This window comes from Anolis carolinensis, chromosome 5 (genome assembly GCF_035594765.1).
Source record: "Anolis carolinensis isolate JA03-04 chromosome 5, rAnoCar3.1.pri, whole genome shotgun sequence".
NCBI lineage: Eukaryota > Metazoa > Chordata > Lepidosauria > Squamata > Dactyloidae > Anolis > Anolis carolinensis.
Genome location: NC_085845.1, coordinates 158,711,623 through 158,736,802, shown reverse-complemented (window position 1 = coordinate 158,736,802; position 25,180 = coordinate 158,711,623). Strand labels below are relative to the sequence as shown.

The 25,180-nt window shown below is 37.4% G+C and overlaps 2 protein-coding genes across 7 annotated transcripts in view; one reads left to right on the top strand and one right to left on the bottom strand.

Annotated features, from left to right (window-relative positions):
* Positions 1–20,848, bottom strand: part of mettl25 (methyltransferase like 25) — a 50,372-nt gene extending 29,524 nt beyond the window's left edge. Inside the window, exons 1-5 of the mRNA XM_003221139.4 lie at positions 20,560–20,848; positions 15,181–15,339; positions 11,745–11,851; positions 6,797–7,435; positions 4,510–4,654 (exon numbers count right to left, since the gene is read on the bottom strand). Of these exons, the coding sequence (XP_003221187.2) occupies positions 4,510–4,654; positions 6,797–7,435; positions 11,745–11,851; positions 15,181–15,339; positions 20,560–20,848 (1,339 nt within the window). The remainder of the gene's footprint in view (positions 1–4,509; positions 4,655–6,796; positions 7,436–11,744; positions 11,852–15,180; positions 15,340–20,559) is intronic.
* A 186-nt stretch (positions 20,849–21,034) lies between these two features.
* The window catches only part of ccdc59 (coiled-coil domain containing 59), a 62,184-nt gene continuing 58,038 nt past the window's right edge, over positions 21,035–25,180 (top strand). For all 6 annotated transcript variants that reach the window (XR_010006768.1, XM_062982686.1, XM_062982689.1 and 3 more), the window contains exon 1: positions 21,035–21,170. Coding sequence is in view for 5 of the 6 variants with exons in the window: in XM_062982686.1 (XP_062838756.1) it covers positions 21,035–21,170 (136 nt within the window). In the remaining variant the exon portion in view is untranslated. The remainder of the gene's footprint in view (positions 21,171–25,180) is intronic.

Genomic DNA, 25,180 nt, shown 5'->3' with positions numbered 1-25,180 from the left:
AAGTAACTTTAACTGAAGTCTGGGCCATCTCTGAACTATGCAAGCCTGAAAGCTATTCTACAAGTTGATTATAGTGAGTCTCATTCTTTGCACTGTTACATATAGAAATACGTTTAGGAACTATAACAGGTAAAAACTTTTCAATAAAATTCAAATTCAGCTTTGTTGGAGGTTAAAAAGTTTTAGAGAATAAATCTGAGATAGAAAGTAGCAACAGTATGTTTCTTTTTTCTCATTACCTCATTTATGTCAAGAGGGTTGTGTGCCCATGGAAAACATGTCTGGAATATTGTGCTTTTGTATAATGCCAAAATTAGGTCATAAAAATAATTCATATCTTTCTAAAACAAAGTCTCACTGCCTTTTACAAAGCAATAAACACATAAATAAATCGTGGTCACAAGCTAATTACAATGCAAATCAATACGCTGGCCACAATACCCAAGGGAGAGGCAACTTTTAAAGTATTAGTTCAATATATATTGACATTTACAAATTTAACATTCAGGAAACCTTCTGAAAATAGATTTTTATGGAATAACAGAAAATTATAAAATCTCCTTTAGTCTATAGCTCACAAATGATACATTAATGAGTTTTAAAGTGCCACACTACTTGTTATTATTGAACGAAGACTGTCAACATGCATATTTATTAAAATGATACCAATCAAGAATAACTCAAAATGACTCACAATATTTTTCTTAAGGAATCAATACAAACCAAAAAAAGTAAGTAATCATTTTAGGGAGGAAAAATCCTATGTATGGCCTAGTACCTACATCAATTGTTTCAAGATCTAATCTGCATGTAAATCCATACAAAACTACTTACTGCTTCCTATATTGGAGTTGATTAATAAATGCATATAATTCAAAGAATGTGATGCAAAGGGTTGAATGTTGAACTAGGACACTAGGATACAAGAGTTCAAATCCTTGCTTAGTCATGGAAATGCAGAGGGTAATCTTGAACAAGTCACACACTCTCAGCCTCAGAGGAAGGCAAAGGAAAACCCTTTCTTGCTAAAAAAACCCTATGATAAGTTTGCTCTTAGGATCATCATAAGTCAAAAATAACTTCAATGCACACAACACATTTCCATATGCCTCCAAAATTAATAGTAGTTTGAAACTTTGTAAAAAGTAAATATTCAGCAGCAAATATGTGCAATTTGGAGTAAAAAGAAACTGCAAAATATTAGTTTGTATTCAACATGAAGTCCAGTATTCATGATCTAAAAACATACATAAGTAAATCAGTAAGTTCTAAGATATTTTCCATCTTGTCAATACAAAACCATTGCAGATGAAAATAAAAATGCTGTCACTGGTCTTGGAGAAACATTTCTTATCTCATTTTCAAAGTTAGCCAAAATTTCATTTTAGCTTGCAGCCCAGTTGATTTTTTTCATATATTAAAGTCCCATTGTGCATAGATGTATCCAGACTTTTTATTCACCATAAGAATGTTTAACAACAACAAGAAGAAGAATTGAAAGCATATTCAGACTTCATTTCTAATCACTTCTGGGAAATGATGGAATGCCTCAAGGCAAAACATGAAATTTGTGCAAAACCTGCCAAAATATATACAATTGACTGAAGATCATATGCAGCTGCCAGTGTAAATTACCCAAGGCCTGCCAAAAACATCAAAAACCTCTGTATTAATCATAAACTTATTAGCAGGGATGCAGGCCATAGATAAATAGTGAAGGAAAATCACATGGAACCTATATCTCATAAGCATCTGAATCCACAAGGAAGGCAATGACATTTATAAGTTGTTTAATTATAAAGATTACTAAACTGGGGTAACTACCCAAAATTGTGTTTATGCTTGAGTTGTCCATGGTATATTAGTGACAAAGTTTTAATCTTCATGCAAAAAGAGCAAAAACCTTGCATTAAGTGACCTCTCAAGTATTTTCTTTTTTTGGGGACTGAAATTCACTGTTGGGTACTAAAAATGGTCCATGTCCACAGGAGTGTTTATGGGTGCAAAATCAAAAATATCCCACAATACCCTTAATGCCCAAAAGCTAGAAATCACACATTCACAGGAATATTGTTTATTTTGATTAGCTATCACCCATTCCCTCTGGTCCTTTAGCAAAAATAAACAAGCAACAAACACAGCACAATTTAAAAAAATGTTACCACTGTTATCTTCAATTCAAAATACAGAAAAGCTTGTATCAAAGTTTAAAACTAAGGAAAGATAATTTATTCTGAAAGAAAACAGCTGATATTAATTGTACAAAGACCTAATATTATCATGGGGCACTTTTAAACACTGGAAACAAAAGTTTTCGCCAAGGGAAATGCACCTCCAGCTTGTGCCCTAAACATGAGAACAAAAGAAAATTGAGGATGGCCGTTTTTCTGGGAAGGGGAGGATGTCATCTTTTAATGCTCAATAGTGAAAAGGGCAGTTCAGGGGAGTTCTGTGCCTCAAGCTATTGCATATGGCACCAAGAGGACACTTCACCTTTCCCTGGTCTACTGAATCACTGTTATAGATACACTTGTTGAGATAATCGTTATTTTTCATATTTAACTATATCTCTACAAAGTTGTTTTCTACTAATTTGCCCAAAACAGGAAGAAATGGATTGGCATGTTATATTCCTGGATTCTCTCACCCACAGAACTAGTGCTGTGATGGATGCTTCACAGTTCTCTGGTAAAAAGGCCAACTTTAAAGACGTTGCTTGTTAAAAGATCAGCAATTTAACAACGGAGATATTGGACCAGGTTATTTGTTTAATTTTAATTTCTTAACAAGATCTAGAATGATATATCATAGTAAACAGGGGAGCACACAATCAAGTACAGTTCCCATTGCTCATTGGAGAACAAATGAGTTAATATGGGTTCTTACACCTTTTCATAGCATGACCGAAATATTTCCATTTAAGCAACAAAGGGAAACCATTCTGCTTTTTGTGCTTCAAAGGGGAAATAACACAGATTAAAACCACAATTTTTAGTTTCTTCTATATATTTTTTTCAATAAAAGAATCTAAGTTTAATTCGTCACTTAGTGGGGGAGACTATCAGAGAAACACAAAACTGTCAGTGAAATTTAGTAAGACAATGGTTTCAACATTTGTGTTGGTTAAAAACATCTGTTATATCCTTTAACACCATGTGTCAGATATTTCACGAATTCATTCACACACTACAGCCTTGTTTCCCCATATAGCTTTATTTAGAGATGGTATGGAAATGAATTCAAGTACTTTGATCTTTTCTTTGGATAAATTGCCATGGCACCAAAGGGGTTGTTTTTTCTACCAATATTATGGGGGACAGAAAAATAAATTCATTGCACTAAGAGGATCAGACAGAGAACATTCATGTTCTCCAAGATACACCATCAATAAAGAAAGGTTTAGGCTCTTTGTATGTCCACAGAACACAAGTGAGCCCCTTTAAATAAGTAAAGAACTCTAATGTAAAGTGAAGCATGTTGAATTTGACTAAAATCAATGGGCTTGAGTGTGTTCAACACTGTTGGACTGTGGCCAGGGAATCTTTCAAAAAAGTATCTCCATGCACTTACGCAAACTTTTGTCTTTTATCTGTTTTTGTCACAATATATTAACAAAGCTAGACCTACAAAATGTGTATGCATGATTGTCTACACTCCACATTAATCAAAACAAAGATGTAGCCCCCATCTACACTGCTATATAATGAAGTTACATAAAGTAAATTATCTGCATTGGACTGTATTATATCGGTCTACACTGCAATATAATGCAGATAAATGCAGTTAAAACTGCATTCTGAAACTGATTTATACGGCAGTGTAGATGGGCCTTTAGAAATAAAAGCAAAAGTAGTTTTTCCATATCTTAGTAATGAATAATTTTTGCAGTAAATTGCAAGACAATTCTGAATACATTAAGACCCCTATTAAGCATCTAGAATGAAGTCTTATAAAATTATGAACTCCATTATTCAATATTTATGTTATCTACAAACTATTTATACCTTTGCACATGTGCATATATGAACTCATTTCCCAATGGAGTAAATCAGTTTGCTTATTCATTTTTGCAGTCACGTGAACTTAAAACAATTCCTTTAAATTTAAGTTATTTTTATGAAGAAAGGGTTGTAAACAGCACTATAATGATGTACAACTTTCTGTATTATAAATTAGGGAGCATGTAATATAAACATGTAATGTTTATATCAGATATTCCCCTGTACAAGAATGGAAATATAATGATGAACAAAACACATATTTTGTATATAGAGGTAGAATAAAAACAACTGCTTTTGTAGCCACATTAAAGCATTTTATATTAATAAGCCTATGATCAGAAAATATCATATGAAAAGAGAGACAAAACAGAAAAGCCACAGAGCATTCAGAAGTTGAGTTCCCTTCAAAAATAATTAAACCAGTGAGAAAGGAGCCAGCAAGGAGAACAAAAATTATTTATTAATTAGAACACATTTTAAACCAAAAAAAAAAACTTGATTAAGGTACCTTTCTCAATTTCATGTTCTTCTGATAGCAGATGGTAGCAGCAACCCACACTACAAACTGCCTTGATTTCAGGCTTAGCATTAAAAAGCCGTAGGGTGCTTGGTGCAAGATCACCACAAGTATGAAGGCCCACAAGCATACAGTCCTGGAACAAAGACAAAAATGCATGTTCTGAACTGAGCAATCAATACGATAGACACTCTAAGAGAAAAATACAATCATATGCAAAATATACTGTAGCAATTTTGGACAGAGGTCAACAAATGATGATCTGTGTGTAAATTCTAGCCTTAAGTGCATGATACAGCAGAATTCATTGGCAATGTTGCTACTTCTGCACCAAATATAGAGGAAAATAGAGAATTATAGTAGTAGGGAACAACTTGGTGGGACAGGATGGTGATGGAACATCAACCACAGAGGCCGAGATGGAAGGATGATCAACTCCTAATATAGTATGTAGGAATGGGACTTTGACTAGCAAAAGCTAGTCCAATGACAGCTATGGAAAACCAACCAGAACAACTAAGCAACTAAATAGCAACTAACAAAAACATAAAAATACTGTATTATTCTAAGTTTATCTCTATGTAAATTGTTATTGTCATCCAAGTTTCCAATTTTAAAATGGTAATTTTAATTAGAAAATTAATCAGATTTAGGAGCATCTACATTATGGAATTAATGCAGGTTGATAACACTTTAACTTCCATTGCTCAATGCTATGGGATCCTGGGATTTATAGTTTTACCTCTTTTTTAACCTTCTCTGCCCACGAGTCCTGGTGCCTCAGCAAACCACAACTCCAAGGATTCCATAGCATTGAGCCATGGCAGTTAAAGTAGTGTCATCCTGAACAAATTTCACAATGTAGATGCATTCTTAGAAGAGACAAGGAAGTGGGGAGTCATTGAAAATTGCCCTTATCCTGTTTTCTTAGAAAAGTCCATTCAAGGCTCATTCATGAAATGCTGATCTTTCAACATAGTAACTTTCAATATATTCTTGTATTTTTATGTGATGTGAAGGATTTGTGTAAGAGGAATAAGAAGCTGAGTTGTATATAAATCTTTCCAACATTTTGTACCTTCAACATGTATGACTGATTTATAGACTTAACTTCTGAAGTGTGCTGTAGTCTCCAACAACAAGAAAAGTTTATTTTCATCATCGGCATTTCTCCATGTTTTTGAATTTTTAAACCCTGGAACTTCAGATTGGTACAGAAATGTAAAACTAGATTTTGTTTAGTTTTATTATGTCAAAGCTCAGTTCCATTCATACTCTTTTCCTCTACTTACTTTTGATTTTAAGTTCCAGTTTGGAATCTATTTTTGCTTTTATTGGCCTTACATGCTCTATAAACGGAAAATGTTGTAAAGTAATTACAAATGTAAAATAAGGTTTAATATTATAACATCTGTATTATCATATAACATAAGAAGTTATTTAAAAATAGTGGTCACCAAGGGCATTGTAAATAAACTACTGAATTAATTGGGGATGTCAAAATGTTTCTGAATTTAAAGTAATGGTACTTCATATAGGCATGACTTTCTATACAAGGAAAAATGATTACATTTGTCACAGGGTGAAAATGTAAAAAAAATTTTAAAGAACTGGATGGTAAAATGAATTATATCTAAAACACACAACAACAGCAGGAATAGTGTTTGCTCAAACTTGGAAATAGACTGAAGAATCAGTTATTGAAGAAAAGATTGCTAAAGTTGCTGAGTTAGGCTGAATTACCAAATTAACATGGATTCTAAAGGATATGCCAACTGAAGACTTTCTGAAAGATTGGAAACCATTTATTAAGTCTTAGAGAAATAAGAAATCTGATACTATAATCTGCAGTTATGGTTCTTAGGCATTACTAGGATTATTAAATTGGGTCCAATGTAATGATAGAATAACATACTTTTTTAGGAATTGAGGAGTTAGAGCCCTGCCATGCTTTAGTCATATGTTTCTTTTTTATTTCCTCTCTTTTCTTTTTCTGATTTTTTTATGAATTTATTTTAGCTGTAAAAATAAACAAACAAGCAAACCTATGGCCATAAAATAGCAATTATGAATCAAACTCCACCTGGCTAAAATTGTATTTCTGATTGGTATTTCTGAAATCACAACAATGCTGTCACTGTATTCTAGACTCCACACTGTATATTTCCCTTACGTTAAAAAAGAATACTACATTATTGATTTGTGAATTTTAGCTTACATTCTAGCAACAACAACAAAAGGGGGGTTGATTAAAATATTATGTATCCAACAAAATAACCTCCAGATCTTGAACAATATCGCGGAGTTCTGTGTTTGCCGTGATGTATGAAGTTAATGGAGAATATACATTGGCTTCTTTTGACCTGCTTGCTTTGGCTTTAAGGGAAGCCATTTTTCTCCGTTCTTTCTCCTCTTCACAGAGCTCCCTGCAATTACTTCTGGGTGAAGAGTCAGCTTCTACGGCATCAGCAGGCAGAATATTAAGAAACACATTTTCTGGAGTGTTGCTCTCATCAGACTGCAGCTGGGCCCCAGAATGAAGTTCATACTGTTTGTTAGTAATACATATATTAGAGTCTGTGAAAACATCAGCTGTTTGAGAAAGAATGGAATCTGGAGCAGCCACCTGGGCCTGACTTTGAAGACTGTTATTAGTACTTAAGAGATTTTCACTGCTATTTGCTTTACATTTCTCTTTATCTTGCTCTGGCCTTTCCTTTTTCTCTTCCAGTACGTGGCCTCTGACATTGGCTCTTGCCCTTCTTTGATAGGCTGTCCAGTGTTTCTTCAATTTCCTGTTTCTTTCATTAGCTCCATGGGTGTTTGTATTTGAGGAATCAATTCCATAAACCTTCAAACCATACTGCAGTGACAGGAAGGAGCTCAGGTAGCCTTTACCAGAGCCCAGGTCAATAACCTAGAGACAACAAGAAGATTTGTTAAAATAGTGCACAGTGGTACAAGCAACAAAAAAGTGGAAACCCATCATAAAATAATTACAAAATCAACTATAGTTGCATAATTTGAAGCAAATTATCTCCAAAATTTGACAGCCTTATTTGAATAATCAGCTCTCATATGAACAAAACTCCTCCATCTATCTGCGTGTGGGAACACTACGTGTATGCATACCTCAGTTTATTAAACCAAGATTGTTCAAATGAAGATTGTCCACAGGAAGACAATTCAAAATAATCAGAAATATAAAAATTCTATTATAAAATAAGCATCTAGCATGCCATTCCCCCAATCTAATATAATAAAAGCCATCAGCTGCCATGCATAAGTAACGTATCCCCTGGCCGATGAAAAACACCATAAATGGGCCTTGAGATTCTTCCACGATGAGAAGAAGTCAGCAAACAAACTGGCAAGATCCTGAATTCAAACAAGTCCCAGGCATTTATACAGCACATTTTAGCTGTTCTAGTGCTACACACATTAATTCACAATGTAGGACAGCAATAAAATCATACATATTACTGCAGTTAGCCCTTACGTTACTACCAACTCTCTAGTCTTGCCCTCTACATTATCTACGTTTTTTGAGAAGAGAGAAAAATAACTCTTTCTTGGTTGAACTCTTGTTGAATGAATATCAGTTTAAAAGATTATTTTATTCCTGCCTTCATATATTACCTGACCTCAGGGTTTCAAGAACCTTAGCAACCAAGCCTGTGGCTCTAGGAAACGGAATTCATTTTTAGGAAGTGCATTTGCATCTATATATATATCCTGCTTTTATTGAGATGCATTAATAATCTGTCCTTGTCATAGTCAAATCTTTAATGTCATTATAATCAATCAAAGTGAATTAAAACCTGCTGCATAAGCAGTACAGATATTTTTTCCAGTTATTATGACACTGCACATTGCATACACATTTTGGGAAGAGATTAATCCAACTAACGTTTGGTCTAGCTTCCACTCATGCTGTACAAAGTCACTCAGAGATGTCATAGGTCTCCAAGACATATATGCATACATATGAACATGTTTTAAAATGCTTTTTTAACAGGTGTACTTTTGAATACAACAATGTTCTGAGTCAAGTACAAAAAATAACTGTAGTCTGGAAAACTTATGAGAACAATTTTAGATAAAAGTATTAAAATTGTATTGCTAATCAATACATTTGATTCCAAAAGAAGAATATTTTTTAAAAAAAAACAGAACCAAAAACAGAAAACTGACTCATAGTTTCATATATTAAATGTTTGTCTTGTTCCACCAGAAACATCTGGTTTATCTTTAAAAAGATTTCAGAAGATACACACACAGCTGTGGTTGTGTGCTTTCAATACAGACACCTCTTATTTTTTTTTCTTTTTAAAAATTCTTTCTCAGCTATATGAATTCCATATCATCTAGTTTCCAGCTAGAACAAAGAAAAAGAATCCATGAACTGATTCCCAACCACTGAAGGGTGAAAGCACTATATATGAATATAATTTTAAATCTCTGTTCCTCCACCACTTCCATTGTTATTTCAAGATGCTGTTTATCACTCCTGGGATGAAACACGATAATTGCTTGTACTCTACTGACCTCTAGCGTCTGTCAATGTGCCAGCAATATTTTGGCACTTCTATATACTTTTTAATCAATGAAAAAAGTATATATGCTTTTACAGACATTTAATTAACATTTATGTTCCCTTTGAAAGAGCAATGAAAGTCATGCTATTCACACTGAAATAAAACATACTGGGGAAAAACTGCTCCCTACTGCAGAACCACTGACTCAACTTGGAAGGGCAACATAAATATAAACAATGAAAACGACTGTTCCAAAGCATAATGAAATCTTTACTGAGTTTAGTCCAATTACAGTTCTTGTAAGTAACAAGGCAAAAACACTTCAAGAGGAAGTCAGAATTAAGACATTAGTTCTAAAACAGCTGTTCAATTAATATTAAAAGGCCAAATGTTTTTTAAAAGGTTTTCTTTTAACAGTTTTAAAGCTATTGTAATTTAGATTTACAATATTGTATATTATACAAATGAATATACACAGTTTAATCAACAAAATATACATTTTAATAACAACTGAAAACAAACAAGCATAAACATTGGCTGAGCAGTAGGAAACAGAATGGTGCTGGCAGTTTGTGCAGAATCTGCATTGGCCTTTCACTGCATTTGGCTGCACCACTCCCTGCTTTTCAGATCTTCTGGCATGCACTATCCTTCAGTATGGACCAGCTGGTACAAATAATAGAAAATACTTCCTTATTCTGGCCTGTTTACAAGCTGAACAGGCCTACAATGACCTCAGTGCATCTAGGTTTTCCTTTCAATCTTTCCCATCTGTGGCTGAATGTTTAACTATGCTTTGTACTTCTTGTTTTCCTATAAACTTCTATCTCTTTCTAAGAGACCAATTCCTAGCCAGTTTGGCAATCTGACATTCTGAGACTGCCACTGCAAACAGATATCCAAGCATCTTATCTTCTGATTATTTTGCTCAGTGTATTGCCAAGCACTTATTTTCCAAGAGTCATGGAGGTGGCTGTTGAAAAGGAGCCTCAGACAATATGCTTCTGAGGTCAGCCTTTGCACAGAACTAGGGAATGCCTGATTAAGAGGAAGAGCTTACTTCCAGTCTGATATATATATATATATATATATATATATATATATATATATATATATATATATTCCCCCAAGTGATGCTTGCATGCAGATGCAATTTACTCATGTCATCTGATTTGGTTAACCAGTTATTCTCTTAAGTGAATAAGCCAATACTATAAAACACCTTTTCACCCCTCAGCTTGTTCCAGGTGGTAGGCTTTTCTTATTGTGATAGGCTTTTTCCTGCCAAGGATTTGCTCCTTAATGTTACTGTTCCCCATCATTTCAGATTCAATTGCATTTTAATGCATTTTATTGCATTTTGTGATACTGTAATGTTGGAAGTTCATAAGCCATCATGAGTAGTGCACAGGAAGCAGATCTATTTTATATGAATAAAAATTCACATGAAATGTTAATATGGATTTACATGAATAAACAGCTTCTCCCCACTAGACAGGCTTGGCTTTTTTGCAACAAATATACTGTGAGGTTGCTCCATTTTAGCACTGTCATAAACCTAGTATCCAACAATGATAAAGAGACTAATGGAGATGCTGGCCTATGAACCATGACAGGAACAAATACTAATGGACTGAGGTGACTGATAACTATGGCTATACAAAGGTCTCTCAATTCAGTTTAGAGTCTAATTCAGTTTTCTGAATAAGTCTGATTCAGTATGGATTAATTCAGATATAACGGAATATATAGCCATTTATATTGTTGGTCTTCCTATTGACAATGCATAAGAACCTTACAATGTTTAATATGTGTTGGGGTCAGTATGTCCCAATACATCTACATGAAATTTTAAGATATGGCAGACTCCACAAAGAGGATTAACCCTGCCAAATTGCAAGTGGGTACCTTCACTGGGTCTGTACTAGGTGAACATTACATCTTCCAGGATCCTGGACAGAGCCAAAGGAGCTAACATTTTCTGAGGAGGATTTCTGAGCAGTTGATGTTGTTCTTGAACCTGACTGAACTGTTTTGACATTCTGAGGAATATAGCAGCTGGTTCAAGATTCAAACAATCGCTTTTCAAAATAATATATATTTTTTATTTTCTTTGATTTTATCACAGAACAGAATTAATCTCCACACCATAGCACTTTCTGCCATTCATTATAAATTGTAGGAAGAGGGAAGGAAGGTTTCAGATTTTTATAAACTGAAATCTCTTTAAAATGCCCTGCAGATTTGAGATCCAAAAGCCTGTCTATCCTTCCCTATCAACTTTCTAGAAATTTGAAATCATCATCAGAGGCCCCATTACATATGCTACTGACCGTTTGCTGTTTTGCTATTTATGGCTAATTGTTATACTTGCATATTTTAATTCTAAAGTAAATGTTTATATTTTAATAAATTTAAATAATAAATAATTTGCCCATAGAATATTGTTATTGGCACAACATAAATAAATGTGGTAAACAAATATGTTTGCACTTCTAAAGTACTGGTTTTCAATACTCACACTGTTTAGTCAAACCTATATTCTCTGTAGAGGACTGAATCTAGACTTAAGTTTCTACTGACAGTCCTACAAAGAGAACCAAGTATTCCACAAATCTTGACCATCAACAGGACTTAAATAGTAAGAGCTTTTGAGAAGACGCAATATTGAATTGTAGGAATTCCTACCTGGCTTAAGCCACAATATTTTGCTATGCCATAAACTAATTCTGACATCAATTGAACTTCATGTGACTTCTTATTATTCATGAATTCATCTGTTTTCATCTCTGTACCTAATCAAAATGAGAAAAAATAAATTTAAAAGTCTTTGAACTTCAGGATTTACAAGCTAAATGTAACAACACGGCCACAATTTAGTTCTCTCAAAAATTGGTATCTATCAATCTTTTGCAATAATAATCAAATTTACTTTGTACAAGTTTATTTTTTAATAAAGATACAATGTATTCACTGAATTAAAAATAGGCAGGAAAACTATATCACAAATCTGAAAAAAAATCATTTAAAGTGTCATTGAAAGGTAAACAGTATATTTAATAGCCTTTTACTAAATATATTGTCTCATTTACATTTATATAAGCATCTCTTAACAAAGTATGGTTTATAGTTTTAAAATGTGAGCTTTGCGTTTCTAAAGGGGCTCAATTTTCCATGTAAGGTGATCTAGATATAGGATCTTCTTAACTGAGAATATGCTAGTTCAGCAAATATATTTGTATTGATGGTGCTGAAAATCAATGAATTAACGTCGTCATTATGCAACTGTCTTATTTCCATGAGATCGCTCCGTTTCTCACAGAAGAGAAACAATATAATATTTAGACATGTCTACACTTCTTTCAGTTAGTCTGATCTCATTCCATCAGTTAAACCATTTGGACAAAAGGTTCTACTAAATTTTTGTGCAAAAGCTGCCTGAATGTATAATTGTCTATATAAAATAGAAACTGTCTACAGAGCAGCATAAGACACTAACAAGAACACTGGCATAGAAACTAGGGATGTTATGGGAAGCCAATTCTCAATTTTCAGTTTGGACTCTGCAGCTATCAAGAGTCTGTATAAACTGGAAATTCAAAACAACTAGTAGCCCTACATGTGCTGACTGTTGCAGGAAAAAGGTCTCAGCAATTATATTTGCAAGACACCAGACACTTTGCAGTCTTTCCTGTAGGAAGAATCCCCTCCTTGCACTTCATACATTACTACCATCTGCCAAGTTCCTAATTACCAGGCTATAACTTAATAAGAACATGCTGGGAATAATTGCCAAAAAGTTTTGCTTCCTTAAAAGTTGAGAACTGGATTGTGGTCAGAAGTATCTTAAAATTTCCATGTGAAAGTCCAAAAGGCGTGTACTTTTGAACATCTGGTAGTATATATAAGACCTGTTAGCACATATAAACATTCTATCAAGTGACAAATGAGTAGACCGCTCAAGGTCAAGCCAGTCACGTCAAGGATACCATCCATCCATCTTGCCCTCGGTCGGGCCCCTCTTCCTTTTTCCTTCCATTTTCCGCAGCACTATTGTCTTCTCCAAGCTTTCCTGTCTTCTCATTATGTGGCCAAAGTACTTCAGCTTTGCCTCTCATATCCTTCCCTCCAGTGAGCAGTCGGACATTATTTCCTGGAGTATGGACTGGTTGGATCTTCTTGCAGTGCAAGGCACTCTCAGAATTTTCCTCCAACATCACAGTTCAAAAGCGTCTATCTTCCTTCACTCAACCTTTCTTATGGTCCAGCTTTCACATCCATTGCTTTTACTATGCAGACCTTCATTGACAGTGTGATGTCTCTACCCTTCACTATTTTATTGAGTTTGGTCATTGCTCTCCTCCCAAGAAGTAAACTTCTTCTGATTTCCTGGCTGCAGTCTGCGTCTGCAGTAATCTTTGTGCCTAGAAATACAAAGTCTGTCTCTGCCTCCATGTTCTCTCCCTCTATTTGCCAGTTATCAATCAGTCAGGTTGCCATAATCTTGTTTTTCTTGATGTTTAACTGCAACCCAGCTTTTGCAGTTTCCTCTTTAACCTTAGTTATAAGACTCCTCAGCTCTTCCTTGTTTTCAGCCATCAAAGTAGTATCATCTGCATATCTAAGGTTGTTAATGTTTCTTCTAGCAATTTTAACTCTAGCCTTGGATTCAGCAAGCCCCGCACGTTGCATGATGTGTTCTGCATACAAGTTGAACAGGTAGGGTGAGAGTATACAGCCCTGCTGTACTCCTTTCCCAATCTTGAACCAGTCTGTTGTTCTGTGGTCTGTTTTTACTGTTGCTACTTGCTCGTTATATAGATTCTTCAGGAAACAGTCAAGATGACTTGGTATCCCCATACCACTGGAGGAGGTTCCACTGATATTATAGCCGAAATAAACAATAACAGTAAAATTCAGAAATTGATATATGTTTCTGCTGAGAAATCATAGGTTTGTTCCACACCAAGGTATTTTGTTCCTATTCAATTCAAGGAAACTTTAAGTAATTACTAAGATTTCAAATTGATTCAAAAGAACCTAAGTTCAACTAATAAAGTTTGGATCCAGCCTTTAATCTTTAAATTACTTTAAGCAATATGAATTTATTCTTGAAGGAGGCAGTTTCAAACATGCTTTGATTGCAGAAACTTCACAAATATTTAAGGACTCTAAACTGACTCTGAATTTTCACAAGACTTTTGCTCTTAGGGTACACCAATGTAGAGATAAGTTAATTTTTTAAAGAAATATATATATTTCTGTTCATGGAAGACTAGAAATGGGCAATATGTTTCAAGCTACTTTGGTTATTTCTAAAGCAGGCAGTGTAGATCTTCAAAGTAAACTCCCAGGCATATTTTCCCTTATCATAGGAAAAATCACATAAAAAAACACATGAAAGAGAATTTTCAAAACAGTACATTTGGATGTTGTAACATTCCTCTCCATGTGTGAGTTATCTTTTTTTTAAAAAAAAATCAGACTTGTTGAAGAACATTCCTCAACAGCTAACAGATGTGTTTTTGGAGGAAAGTATCTAGCAAAGTCTGTTAAGCATTCACACTTTAAAGGTCCCAGGGATCATATGAAAAGAACATATTACAATTCTGAAGTTTAGTGTTTGCCTCTCCAGTAAGTGCTAGCAATTTCAATCTACTGAGTGAGTCTTCTTTTAATATTAAATGCAAAAAATGTGTTTTGAAACAGTTTTGTTCTTATGTATAATTTCTAGTTATATTAGAAGTGTGTGTCTCATTTTTAAAGACTATCTCTACTGGGAAAGCTTTAACATGTTAAGATAGGAAGAAAGTAAGCAGCTGCAGAAAAGTCAATTAGTTCCTTGTTAAAAAACAGTTAAAAATGACAGTGAAGATGCAAGTGAGAACATAGAGAAAAGCATCATTACATATGACAGTATTATGGCCCACAGTCCAGACCATATGACAAAGTGGGGCAGTTGTCAAAGTGTGGCTTTGACTGCTTTCATTTTTTGAACAAAAGAGGAAACGTTAACAGTAAAAGAGAAAAGGAAAAAAGAACTAAGGAATATCACATGCAAAAATGACTAGTAAAAAGGAGGCTTTAAGGAACTATAAAAAGATGTTCCAAGATTATAACTTACCAGATTCTGGCTGCTGTTTCCTGTTCAGAATTTCAAGCATCTGTTCCAATGGGATACATACTCCAAGGTTTGGCATAGAGTAACACTTAGCGGCTAAAGCAAAAGCTTGCACATTAATCAACCTCTGAGATTTTTCACAAAAAATGTTGTAAAACTCACCTGAGAAGAAAAAGAAAAAGATGTTGAATTCAAGATGACTAGAAATCAATACTGTATTGTTGAAGCCTTTATATCCAAACTAAGTCACAAACAGAAGAAAATATTGAGGACTTCAGATCTATAAGATTTTCCGCAAAGTTAGGAAACAAAAGTTCTATTTTTACATTTGGTTTGTGCTCATTTCCTTGTTAGAGAAAAAAAAACCAGTCTGCCTTCTGCATTTATTATTCACAGGTTTGAGTAATGTTTTCTCTATGAATTTCTAGGTCCTCCAGCATGACTCTGTGCTCAACTTCCATCATAGAGATGTGCTGGAGGATCTTGAGACTCTTAAACAGGACACTTCTCTAGCCATCTGTTGGTCCTTCAATGGAATTCTAGATAAACATCCAGCAGAAATTGACCACAGAGTTGATCTAGAGGACCCAAAGATTTTGAGAGATGTTCTCTTGTTAAAAAATAGTGATTGTTTAATGCAGTTTGTCCACTTCTGCAGGGGTCCTGTGGAGGTCTAGCAAATGTGGATGTAATTCACCTCCAAATCGGAGAAGCCTGTCCTGATTCATCAGTAAATTTTACTCTTCTAGTTTACATTGCATGTCAGAGACGTGTTTCTTCTTGAATTAGCATAGAAGAGCTAGGGAAATCAGAGTCCTCATGAACACTTCCATATGTTGAATTAAGATACAGAGAGCTTCTTGTGGCCACACAGGCCATCCCCATCTAACTTGTGAGTGCAATCTCTGCTCTTGTTTGATGGACATCTACTGGACATTGCACAAATGACGTCTCCACTCATAGATATGTGTTGTGAATATCTTCTCACAAAAATGTAGTTGATGGTCAGCATGTTGCGTCTGGTTCTGGTTCTTGTGGTGTCCCCTCCACAAGTTACTTTGTAAGTAGGAAAGAAATCTCAGGGGAATTGACTTTCTTAACCCTGGTTAAGCTATCAAATATATCACCAGTGCTTAACAAATTTTGCTTTTGTAGACATGACATAGATTTTAACTTAAAACTGTGTCATATGGGATATAGATTTTAAAAGATCTTTCTGCTTTAGAACCAAAGTGTCTCTATCTTATTTTACAACTCTCATTTTGATGCCATTCCTTGTAGATAAAATAGATAAAATACAAACAAGAGAAAAGGAAAGTGATTTTTTTCATGTCAGGAGCGACTTGAGAAACTGCAAGTCGCTTCTAGTGTGGGAGAATTGGCCATCTGCAAGGACATTGCCCAGGGGATGCCTGGATATTTGATGTTTTACCATCCTGTGGGAGGCTTCTCTCATCCCCCTGCATGGGGAACTGGAGCTGACAAGACGGGAGCTCACCCCGCTCCCCGGATTCGAACTGCCGACCTTTCAGTCAGCAGTCCTGCCGGCACAAGGGTTTAACCAGGGTCCCCATGGAGGAAAGTGATGAAGTCTGTTAACATGTTAGCAGCCTAACAGTTTTCACCCATCTTTATAAAGTAGCCGCTTCAGCACCAAATCCAATATACCTGCATTGCAACTAACAACTGTATGACTGAACTACTGCAATTAGTTTTTCTCTTTGGTGACTTAACATTGTTTCAGTGACATCTGGAACCAACATGATGAATCTGTATACCTATATGATATACCTCCTTAAATTTGGAGTTTTGTATTTTGGGTTAAGGTTTGACTTTGTTTCCTTTTCCAACTGTGATGTATCTTATGGACTGGAATTTTGAACTGGAACTAGATTTAGACACTTGAAACTCAGACTAGTGGAAACTGACTTTCCCACTCCTCCTTTCTCACCAGGTCCTGCTCCCGTCTCCAGAAAATGCTACGCTAAAGTTAGGGAGGAAAATACCGAGAGTGGCTTGGACTGTAAGAAAACCCAACCAATCCATACTCTAGGAAATAATGGCCGACTGCTCACTCGAGGGTAGGATATTAGAGGCAAAGATAAAGTACTTTGGCCACATAATGAGAAGACAGGAAAGCTTGAAGAAGAGAATGATGCTGGGGTAGCTCTGGTGTGGGAGGTCCATGAGGTCATGAAGTGACTGAAAGAATAAATAACAATAAAGTTAGGGAAACTTGCTGCAAAGCTTAGGGGGAAAACACACCTTTCTGAATTACAGGTCCCCAAATCTAGCCATGAAAACTAATTGTTTGTGGTGTGTGCAGTATTATAGGACCTATGGTTAAATAAAGTAACATTCCCATGTCTGTTCTGCTGAATGTGAAAGTTGTGGAATAGCAGTAAGATCAGAGCCCTGAAAAACCATGTGGAGGAAATGTCATTTACAAACCATTTAACTAGCACCTTTAATCCTCTGTGTAGCATTTTCAGAGGGTAGGAAGGGCTCCTAGATTGAGGAGCAGGGAGGGAAATCTCTTTCCACCCACCCTCTTGCATGTACCTACAGTGACACCAAACACACGATTTATGGTTCTGTGTCAACACTAACTGTATAAGCTGTAGTCACTTCCCATTCTCTTTCCTGTATTATGTTATACAAATGCCACTTCAGTTTACCCCTGAAGGCCCAGGTTCGCAGCTTGGGAGTTCTCCTGGACTCATTGCTGAGCCTGGAACCCCAGGTTTCAGCAGCGGACAGGAGAGCCTTTGCACAATTAAAACTTGAGGGCCAGTTGTGCCCGTACCTTGGGAAATCAGACTTGGCCACAGTGGTCCACATCTGGTTACATCTCGCATACACTACTGCAACACACTCTACGTAGGGTTGTCTCTGAAGACTGTTCGGAAGCTTCAGGCAGTCAAACGGGTGGCAGCCAGATTGTTAACTGGAACGGCATACAGGGTACATACAACGCCCCTGTTACGTCAGCTCCACTGGCTGCCAATTTGCTTCCGAGCACAATTCAATATGCTGCTTTAACCTATAAATCCCTAAATGGTTCCAGTCCGGCTTACCTGTCTGAACGCATCTCCCTTTATGATTCGGTGCAATTGTTAAGGACCTTCTGTGAAGGTCCTGCTCTTGGTCCTGCCCCCATTGCCGGCAAAATTGCCGGGGACAAGAGACAGGGCCTTCTCGGTGGTGGCCCTGCGGCTGTGGAACTCCTTCCCTAGTGACATTAGAACAGCGCCCTTGCTCTTAAGATTCAGGAAGAATCTTAAAACCTATCTATTTAAGCAAGCCTTTGGGGATTAATATGGTCCATAAGTATGACAGAAGAACGGTGAGGCAATTTGTTCAATGTTTACAAAGCTCAGTTAGTGCTAGACCTTTTGATATGTTTTAATCGTTTGAAAGACAATTTTAATTAATATGGATATTTTTTATAGTTTTATAATACTGTGTTTTACTGATATTGTTACTGTCTAAATCTGGTATTGAATTATTGAAAAGACATTGACATCTCTGGCCCATCCCCTATTCGGATATCAGCCAGCACATCAATGCCTTAAATAAAGAAGTAGTTCTCTAAGATCTACAGAGATACTCGCAGGAACACTGCAGCAAGCAAGAGTCCAAAAGTGGCAGGCTGAACCCAAAACCACAATCAGGGGCTGACACCAGATGAGAAACTCCCTCCAGGGCACACAGAAGACTGGGTGACTTGGAAGGCACTGAACAGACTGTGCTCAGGCACCATGAGATGCAGAACCAACCTTAAGAAATGGGGCTACAAAGTGCAGTCCATGACATGTGACTATGCAGAAGAGAAAACCACAGACCACCTACTACAATGCAGTCATGCACAATGGAGGACCTTCTTACAGCAACACCACAGGCACTCCAAGTGGCCAGCTACTGGTGAAAGGACATTTAGTATAATGCCAAGTTTTTTAAAACTTTGTTTTCAAATACATTACAACTTGTACCCTCAGTTCGCTTCTGACACAATAAATATTGCCAGAGTTTGTAAGATACCCTGAGTCCCCTTTGGGGGTGAGAATGGCAGGGTATAAGTACAGTAAAGAAAGTCTGTACTTGTTCTATGAAGCAGTTCATATACTGAACATGTGGCAATGTCATGCTTCAATGGAAAATAAAGGAATGCATCAGTAAATTGTTCTTCACATTTCAATGGTGAATATCAACAGAGTACAGCAGTAGTTCTCAATCTGTGGGTCCCCAGATGTTTTCGCCTTTAATTCCCAGAAATCCTAAACTTGCTGGGATTTCTGGGAGTTGTAGGCCAAAATACCTGGTGACCCACAGGTTGAGAACCACTGGAGTACAGTGTAAATTAGGCATGCTTGGAATAGTGGGAGTTGAAGTCCAAAACACCTGGAGGGCCGAAGTTTGTCCATGCCTGGTGTAAACAGTCATCAGGACCACTAGCCGCCACCATCCTTATTTCTCACATATATATGTGTGTATGTATGAACATATGTGCACACATGTATGAGCTGGGCATAGAAACAACAGGGTGTAACTCTTCTATTCCCTGGCCATCACCCCCTGTTTGGCAAAACCAGGCCCTCCCTCCCTTCCCTTCTAATAGTCTATTCCAGGGGTCCTCAAACTTTTGAAGTAAAGGGCCGGTCCACAATCCTTCAGACTGTTGTGGGGCCGAATTATCATTTGAAAAAAATACAAATTCCTATGTATACTGCACACGTCTTATTTGTAGTGAAGCAACAACAACAACAACAACAACAATGAAAGAACAATACAATATTTAAAAATGAAAACAATTTTAACCAACATAAACCTATCAGGATTTCAATGGAAAGTGTGGGCCTGCTACTGGCCAATGAAATAGTCAAGTTAATTAGGATTGTTGTTGTTGTGTGACTTCAAGTCATTTCAGACTTTGGCCGAGCCTAAGTCTAAAATTAATTATTTATTTACTGCATTTATTTACTACATTTATATCCCGCCCTTCTCACCCCGAAGGGGACTCAGAGCAGCTATATGTACATACAATATATTATATTATTAGCATAGCACAATATTAGCATTATATAATTCTATATTGAACTATACCACTATACGATTATATGTTATGTAATATATAACATATAATTAATATTATTATATGGTATTATTAGTAGTATTATATTGTATAACATAATATTATTATCAATATTATATGTATATACAATATATTATTAAAACTAATACAAAAATATTATATTATAAAACTGAGGGCGGGGCCAGGTAAATGACCTTGGAGGGCCGCATCTGGCCCCCAGGCCTTAGTTTGGGGACCCCTGGTCTATTCCTTCAGCATCCTTCCTTCCTGAAGATCCTAAGGGGTCTTACCGGCGGGCTCCTCCAGAGGGCGCTGCTCCGGCGCCTCTTCCAGGAGCCTCCGAAGCCTGTCTCCGCTCAGCGCCTCCAGCACCGTCTCCGGGGGAAGCGCCACCATCTTCTCCCACAGGCCTCGCGTGTAAAAGTCCACCGTGTGAGCCAGGCACAGCGGCAGGGCCCGGCGCAGGAACCGAGCCACGGCCCGTATCCGAGCGGCCACCCTCTCGGCTGACGGCTCCGGAGGCAGCAGGCAGGGCTCCTCCTCCAAAAGGCCCGATGAAGAAGCCTCGGCAGCCGACATCGCCCCGGCTGAAGGGAAACCAAGGTTCGGCGATCAATTGGCGCTGCCTGTTACCGAGTTTTATCGCCACGCATGCGCCGTATCCGCCTCAGGCAAAATGAATCGAAATAGACTGTGAGGGCGCTCTATTGGTGACGCGAAAGGTACGCGACGAAGCTGGGAGAAGAGAGGCTGGCTTCCAGGCTCATGGCGCCGGTGACGAAAAAGAGTGTTTCTTCGGGTTGGAAAGGAAATGGAGAGTCGGAAAAGCCGAAGGCGCGTTTGGGCCAGAAGAGGCCGTGGAGGAGGGACCCTCGTCAAGTAAAAGGGAGCGTCCAGGAGGGTAAGAACGGCAGGAAGGAGAGAGGGGAAGCAAGGGCCTCACTGTGGGTCTACACTACAGAATCAGCACAGTCTGACACTAGCTTAATGCAATGGAATGGTGGGATATGTGGCTTGATGAGGCACTAGCACTCTTCGGCAGAGAAGGCTAAAAACCTAGGGAAACGACTACAAGTAATAATACTAATATTGGACTAGGCTAATCTATCTATATATATAAATGAGTGATGGCATCACGGCGACCCACAAAACAACAAAACTACAGGCCCCCCAACCTCGAAATTTGACTTAGAAGGCTAAGCTCTGCCCACTTGGTCTAGCAACCCACTCAGCCCAGTGTTAATAAAAGAATAAAAAATAAAATAAATACAAATAATACAATAAAAATAATTAAAAACACTAAAAAATTAATACAATAAAATACTATAACAAAACAACTAAAAATAATACAACAAAATAATAAAATATAATAAATAAAAAAGATAAGTTACAATAAAATTAATTAAAAAATACAAATTACGTCAAATAAAAATTCCACAACAACTTTTAACCAATACCACCACCACTTTGCCACAGCAACGCGTGGCTGGGCACAGCTAGTATCTATATATATAAAAGAGTGATGGCATCAGGGCAGCGGACAAAACAACAAAACTACAGGCCCCCCAACCTCAACATTTGACCACACAACCCATCATCCACGGCTCTAGGTTGATACAACAAAAAGAAAAGAAAAATAAAGTCCTAATTAGAGGGAGAGGAATAATTGTTTTTATCCAATTGCTGTCCGTTACAAAACTAAGTTCCACCCACTTGGTCTCCTAGCAACCCACTCAGCCCAAGGGACAGGCACAAGACTTTGGAGAGACCCCTAAGGGCCATCCAGCCCAACCCTTTCTACTATGCAATGTATAAATACTATACAATGTATAAATACTATACAATACTACACAGGGACATAGACCCATTCTACCCTCACCACTTCGCAGTACACAAACAACCAAATGCATACTAAACATAAGGACAACCATACAACAGACATTCAATACCACCACTACCTCAACAAGTTCTCACCAACACCACCAGACAACGCCACAGCAAAGCGTGGCCGGGCATAGCTAGTATACATATAACATTGATAATAATATACAATAATAGGTACTAATAATATTGTAATATAATAAGACTAATGCCCCCTATTTGGAACAGTAAAATACAGAGATTGCTGCAGGTAAAAACAGTAAAATTCAATTTCAGTCTTGTAAAGTGCTTGATAAAAAATCTGAAGGTCTCATATATGTAAGGAATCAAAATATGGTCAAAGGCTTCTCGGAAAAGCTATGTCTTCAATTGTGTGCGGAAGGCTTGGAGGGTGGGGGCTAGCCTAATCTCCCTCAGAAGGGCATTCTAAAGCCAGGGGGCCACCACTGAAAAGGCCCTCTCTCTCATCCCCACCAGCCACACTTGAGACGGAAGTGGGAATGAGAGGAGGACCCGAAGTGTATAGGGCTTTATAGGTAATAACTTGCACTTTGAATTGGGTCCAGAAAGTCAGCAGCAGCCAGTGGAGCTGCTTTAGGGGCATGGTGTTCTCCCTATAACCAGCTGCAGTTAGTAATCTGCACTAACTGCAGTTTCCAAGCCATCTCCAAAGGCAGCCCCATGTAGAGTGCATTGCAGTAGTCCATTCTAGATGTAACTAAGGCATGGACCACCGTGGCCAAGTCAGGCTTTTTGAAGTATGGTTGCAGTTGGTGCATAAGTTTTAATTGTGCGAAGGCCCTCCCAGCCACCGCTGACACTGAGCTTCAAGTGTCAATGCTGAATCCAGGAGGACCCCCAAACTGTGGACCTGTGTCTTAAGTGGGAGTGTGAGTCTCCACATGGAGAGATAAAGTGGGATATAAATAAATAAATAAAAACTCTTGTGATACTAGAGCATCACGCCATGGCAATTAAAATGGTATCAAGCTGCATTAATTCTACAGCATATATGCACCCCTCACCATGCAGATTGTTTGCTTTATTTCTTTTTGTTGTTATGTGTTCCTTACTGAACTGTTTTGGCTGTAGGTTAAATCCAATTGTTAATCCCCACAGAGATGAGACCCGTGGAAGTTGGCAAGCTATGAAAGTATTTTGGACTTGCAGTTGGATTTAGGCAAATATGCACAGACCTTTTGATGTCACATAAAATGTTTTGTCATACTTTGGGATTCCTTTTTTTGTGGGAATTAATCCCTCTGTGTTCACAGTAGGCATTTTGTTCTTTCTCTCGCTCTCTCATGCTGTATAGGTTGAGCATCCCTTATCTGGAAATCCCAAATCCTTCAAAATAGTCCATATGGATGTTTGAGATGAGGCCACCCACAAACAAAAATATTAAAAATATTTACATACATTTTCCTCTCAGGCTATATGAAATATAACAAAATCTCAATAATAATAAACTTTATAATTTGTATACCACCCTATCTCCCCAAAGGGACTCAGGGCGGTTTCCAACATATAAGGCAAACATTCAGTTGCAGGAAAGAAAACCGTACAGACAATACATTGAAATAGACACATTCAACAATATAACACAACCTAATTGACTTAACAAACAAAATATCATCCTAAAATTCCAAAAACGCGTTAAAACACACTAAAAGTAAAAATAGGTTTGTTTTTTTTAAAAAAAAACCATTTCATTGTAGCTACATCAGAAAAAGGTTCAACAAACCAATGGCCAAGATTACAAGATGAATGTGGCCAACTATAAAAGAGCTGTGCCAGGGATGGTGCAACATCTTGTTACGCACAAAATCTTAAACTTTTAGCCCCAGTTATTTTGAATAAGCGCTGCTCAACTTGTATTCGTAAGTGTAACCTAAAATCCACATGCAATCAAAAACAGGAAGACAGATTTCAGGTTTGTTGGACAACAGATTCGGGGCAGCTTACAACATAAATAATACAATAGAGTGCAATACAGTAAGATACGTAGAACGGAATAAACAATAATACACCCAGTCAATATAAAACAAAATACAGCACAAACACTATGATATTATATTGTGATATGCTACTGTGATGTTTTAACATTTTTTTCTGACAATAGTACAGCTTTGCTGTGCATTGTGAAATGTCCCCTCCCTGCCATTTCTGCCCCTTTCTCTTCTCTTTCAAAGGCAAAAATTGAAGGAAAACTGGAAACGTTTGGATCCCAAAAGAGTTGGCCTTAGTCAGGATGAGATAGTGGACAGGAGAGAAAAAGTGTCTCCATGAGACCTGGTATTGCCTACTCCTGATATAGAATTCTAGGGCTGGAAGAGACCCCAAGGGCCATCCAGTCCAACCCCCTGCCATGCAAGAAAGCACAATCAAACCACTCCCGATAGACAGCCTCTGCAGAAAAGCCTTCAGAGAAGGAGATTCCACCACACTCCAAGCCATCCTGTGCCACTCTCCCACAGCTCTTATTCTCAGGAAATTCTTCCTAATCTTTTCAGTCAAATCTCTTTCCCTGCCATTTGAACTCATGTCTCCCTTGTGCTCTGGTCTCTAGAGCAGCAGAAAGTCAGTTTTCTCCCTCCCCCCTTTGAAATCTTGACACATGGTTCTCATGTTCCCTCTCTACCTTCTCTTCTCCCAGCTAAACATCTCCCAGGAGGAAATGAGGATGGAAAAGGAGAAGGGAGGGAGGGAGGAAAGACAAAAGGGATGGAAGGAAGGGGAAAGTGAGAGTGAAGGATGGAGGGAGGAAAGAGGGAAGGAAGGAAAGACAAAGGGTGAAGGGGAAGGAAGGGGGAAGGAGGAAGGGAAGAGAGAAGGAAGGATCGGATGGTGAGAAAGAGAGAAGGCCTGAGAAAAGAGTCCAAGGGACCACATCCACTACCCGGGCCTGGGTTTGCCCATAGCTGATTTAGAACCATTTCTCCTTGAGAGCAAGCAGAATGTTGGATTATCACTATAAAAACTTAATTTGTGTTACCCATTATACCCCAGTTTGCTTGATGTAACAGTATT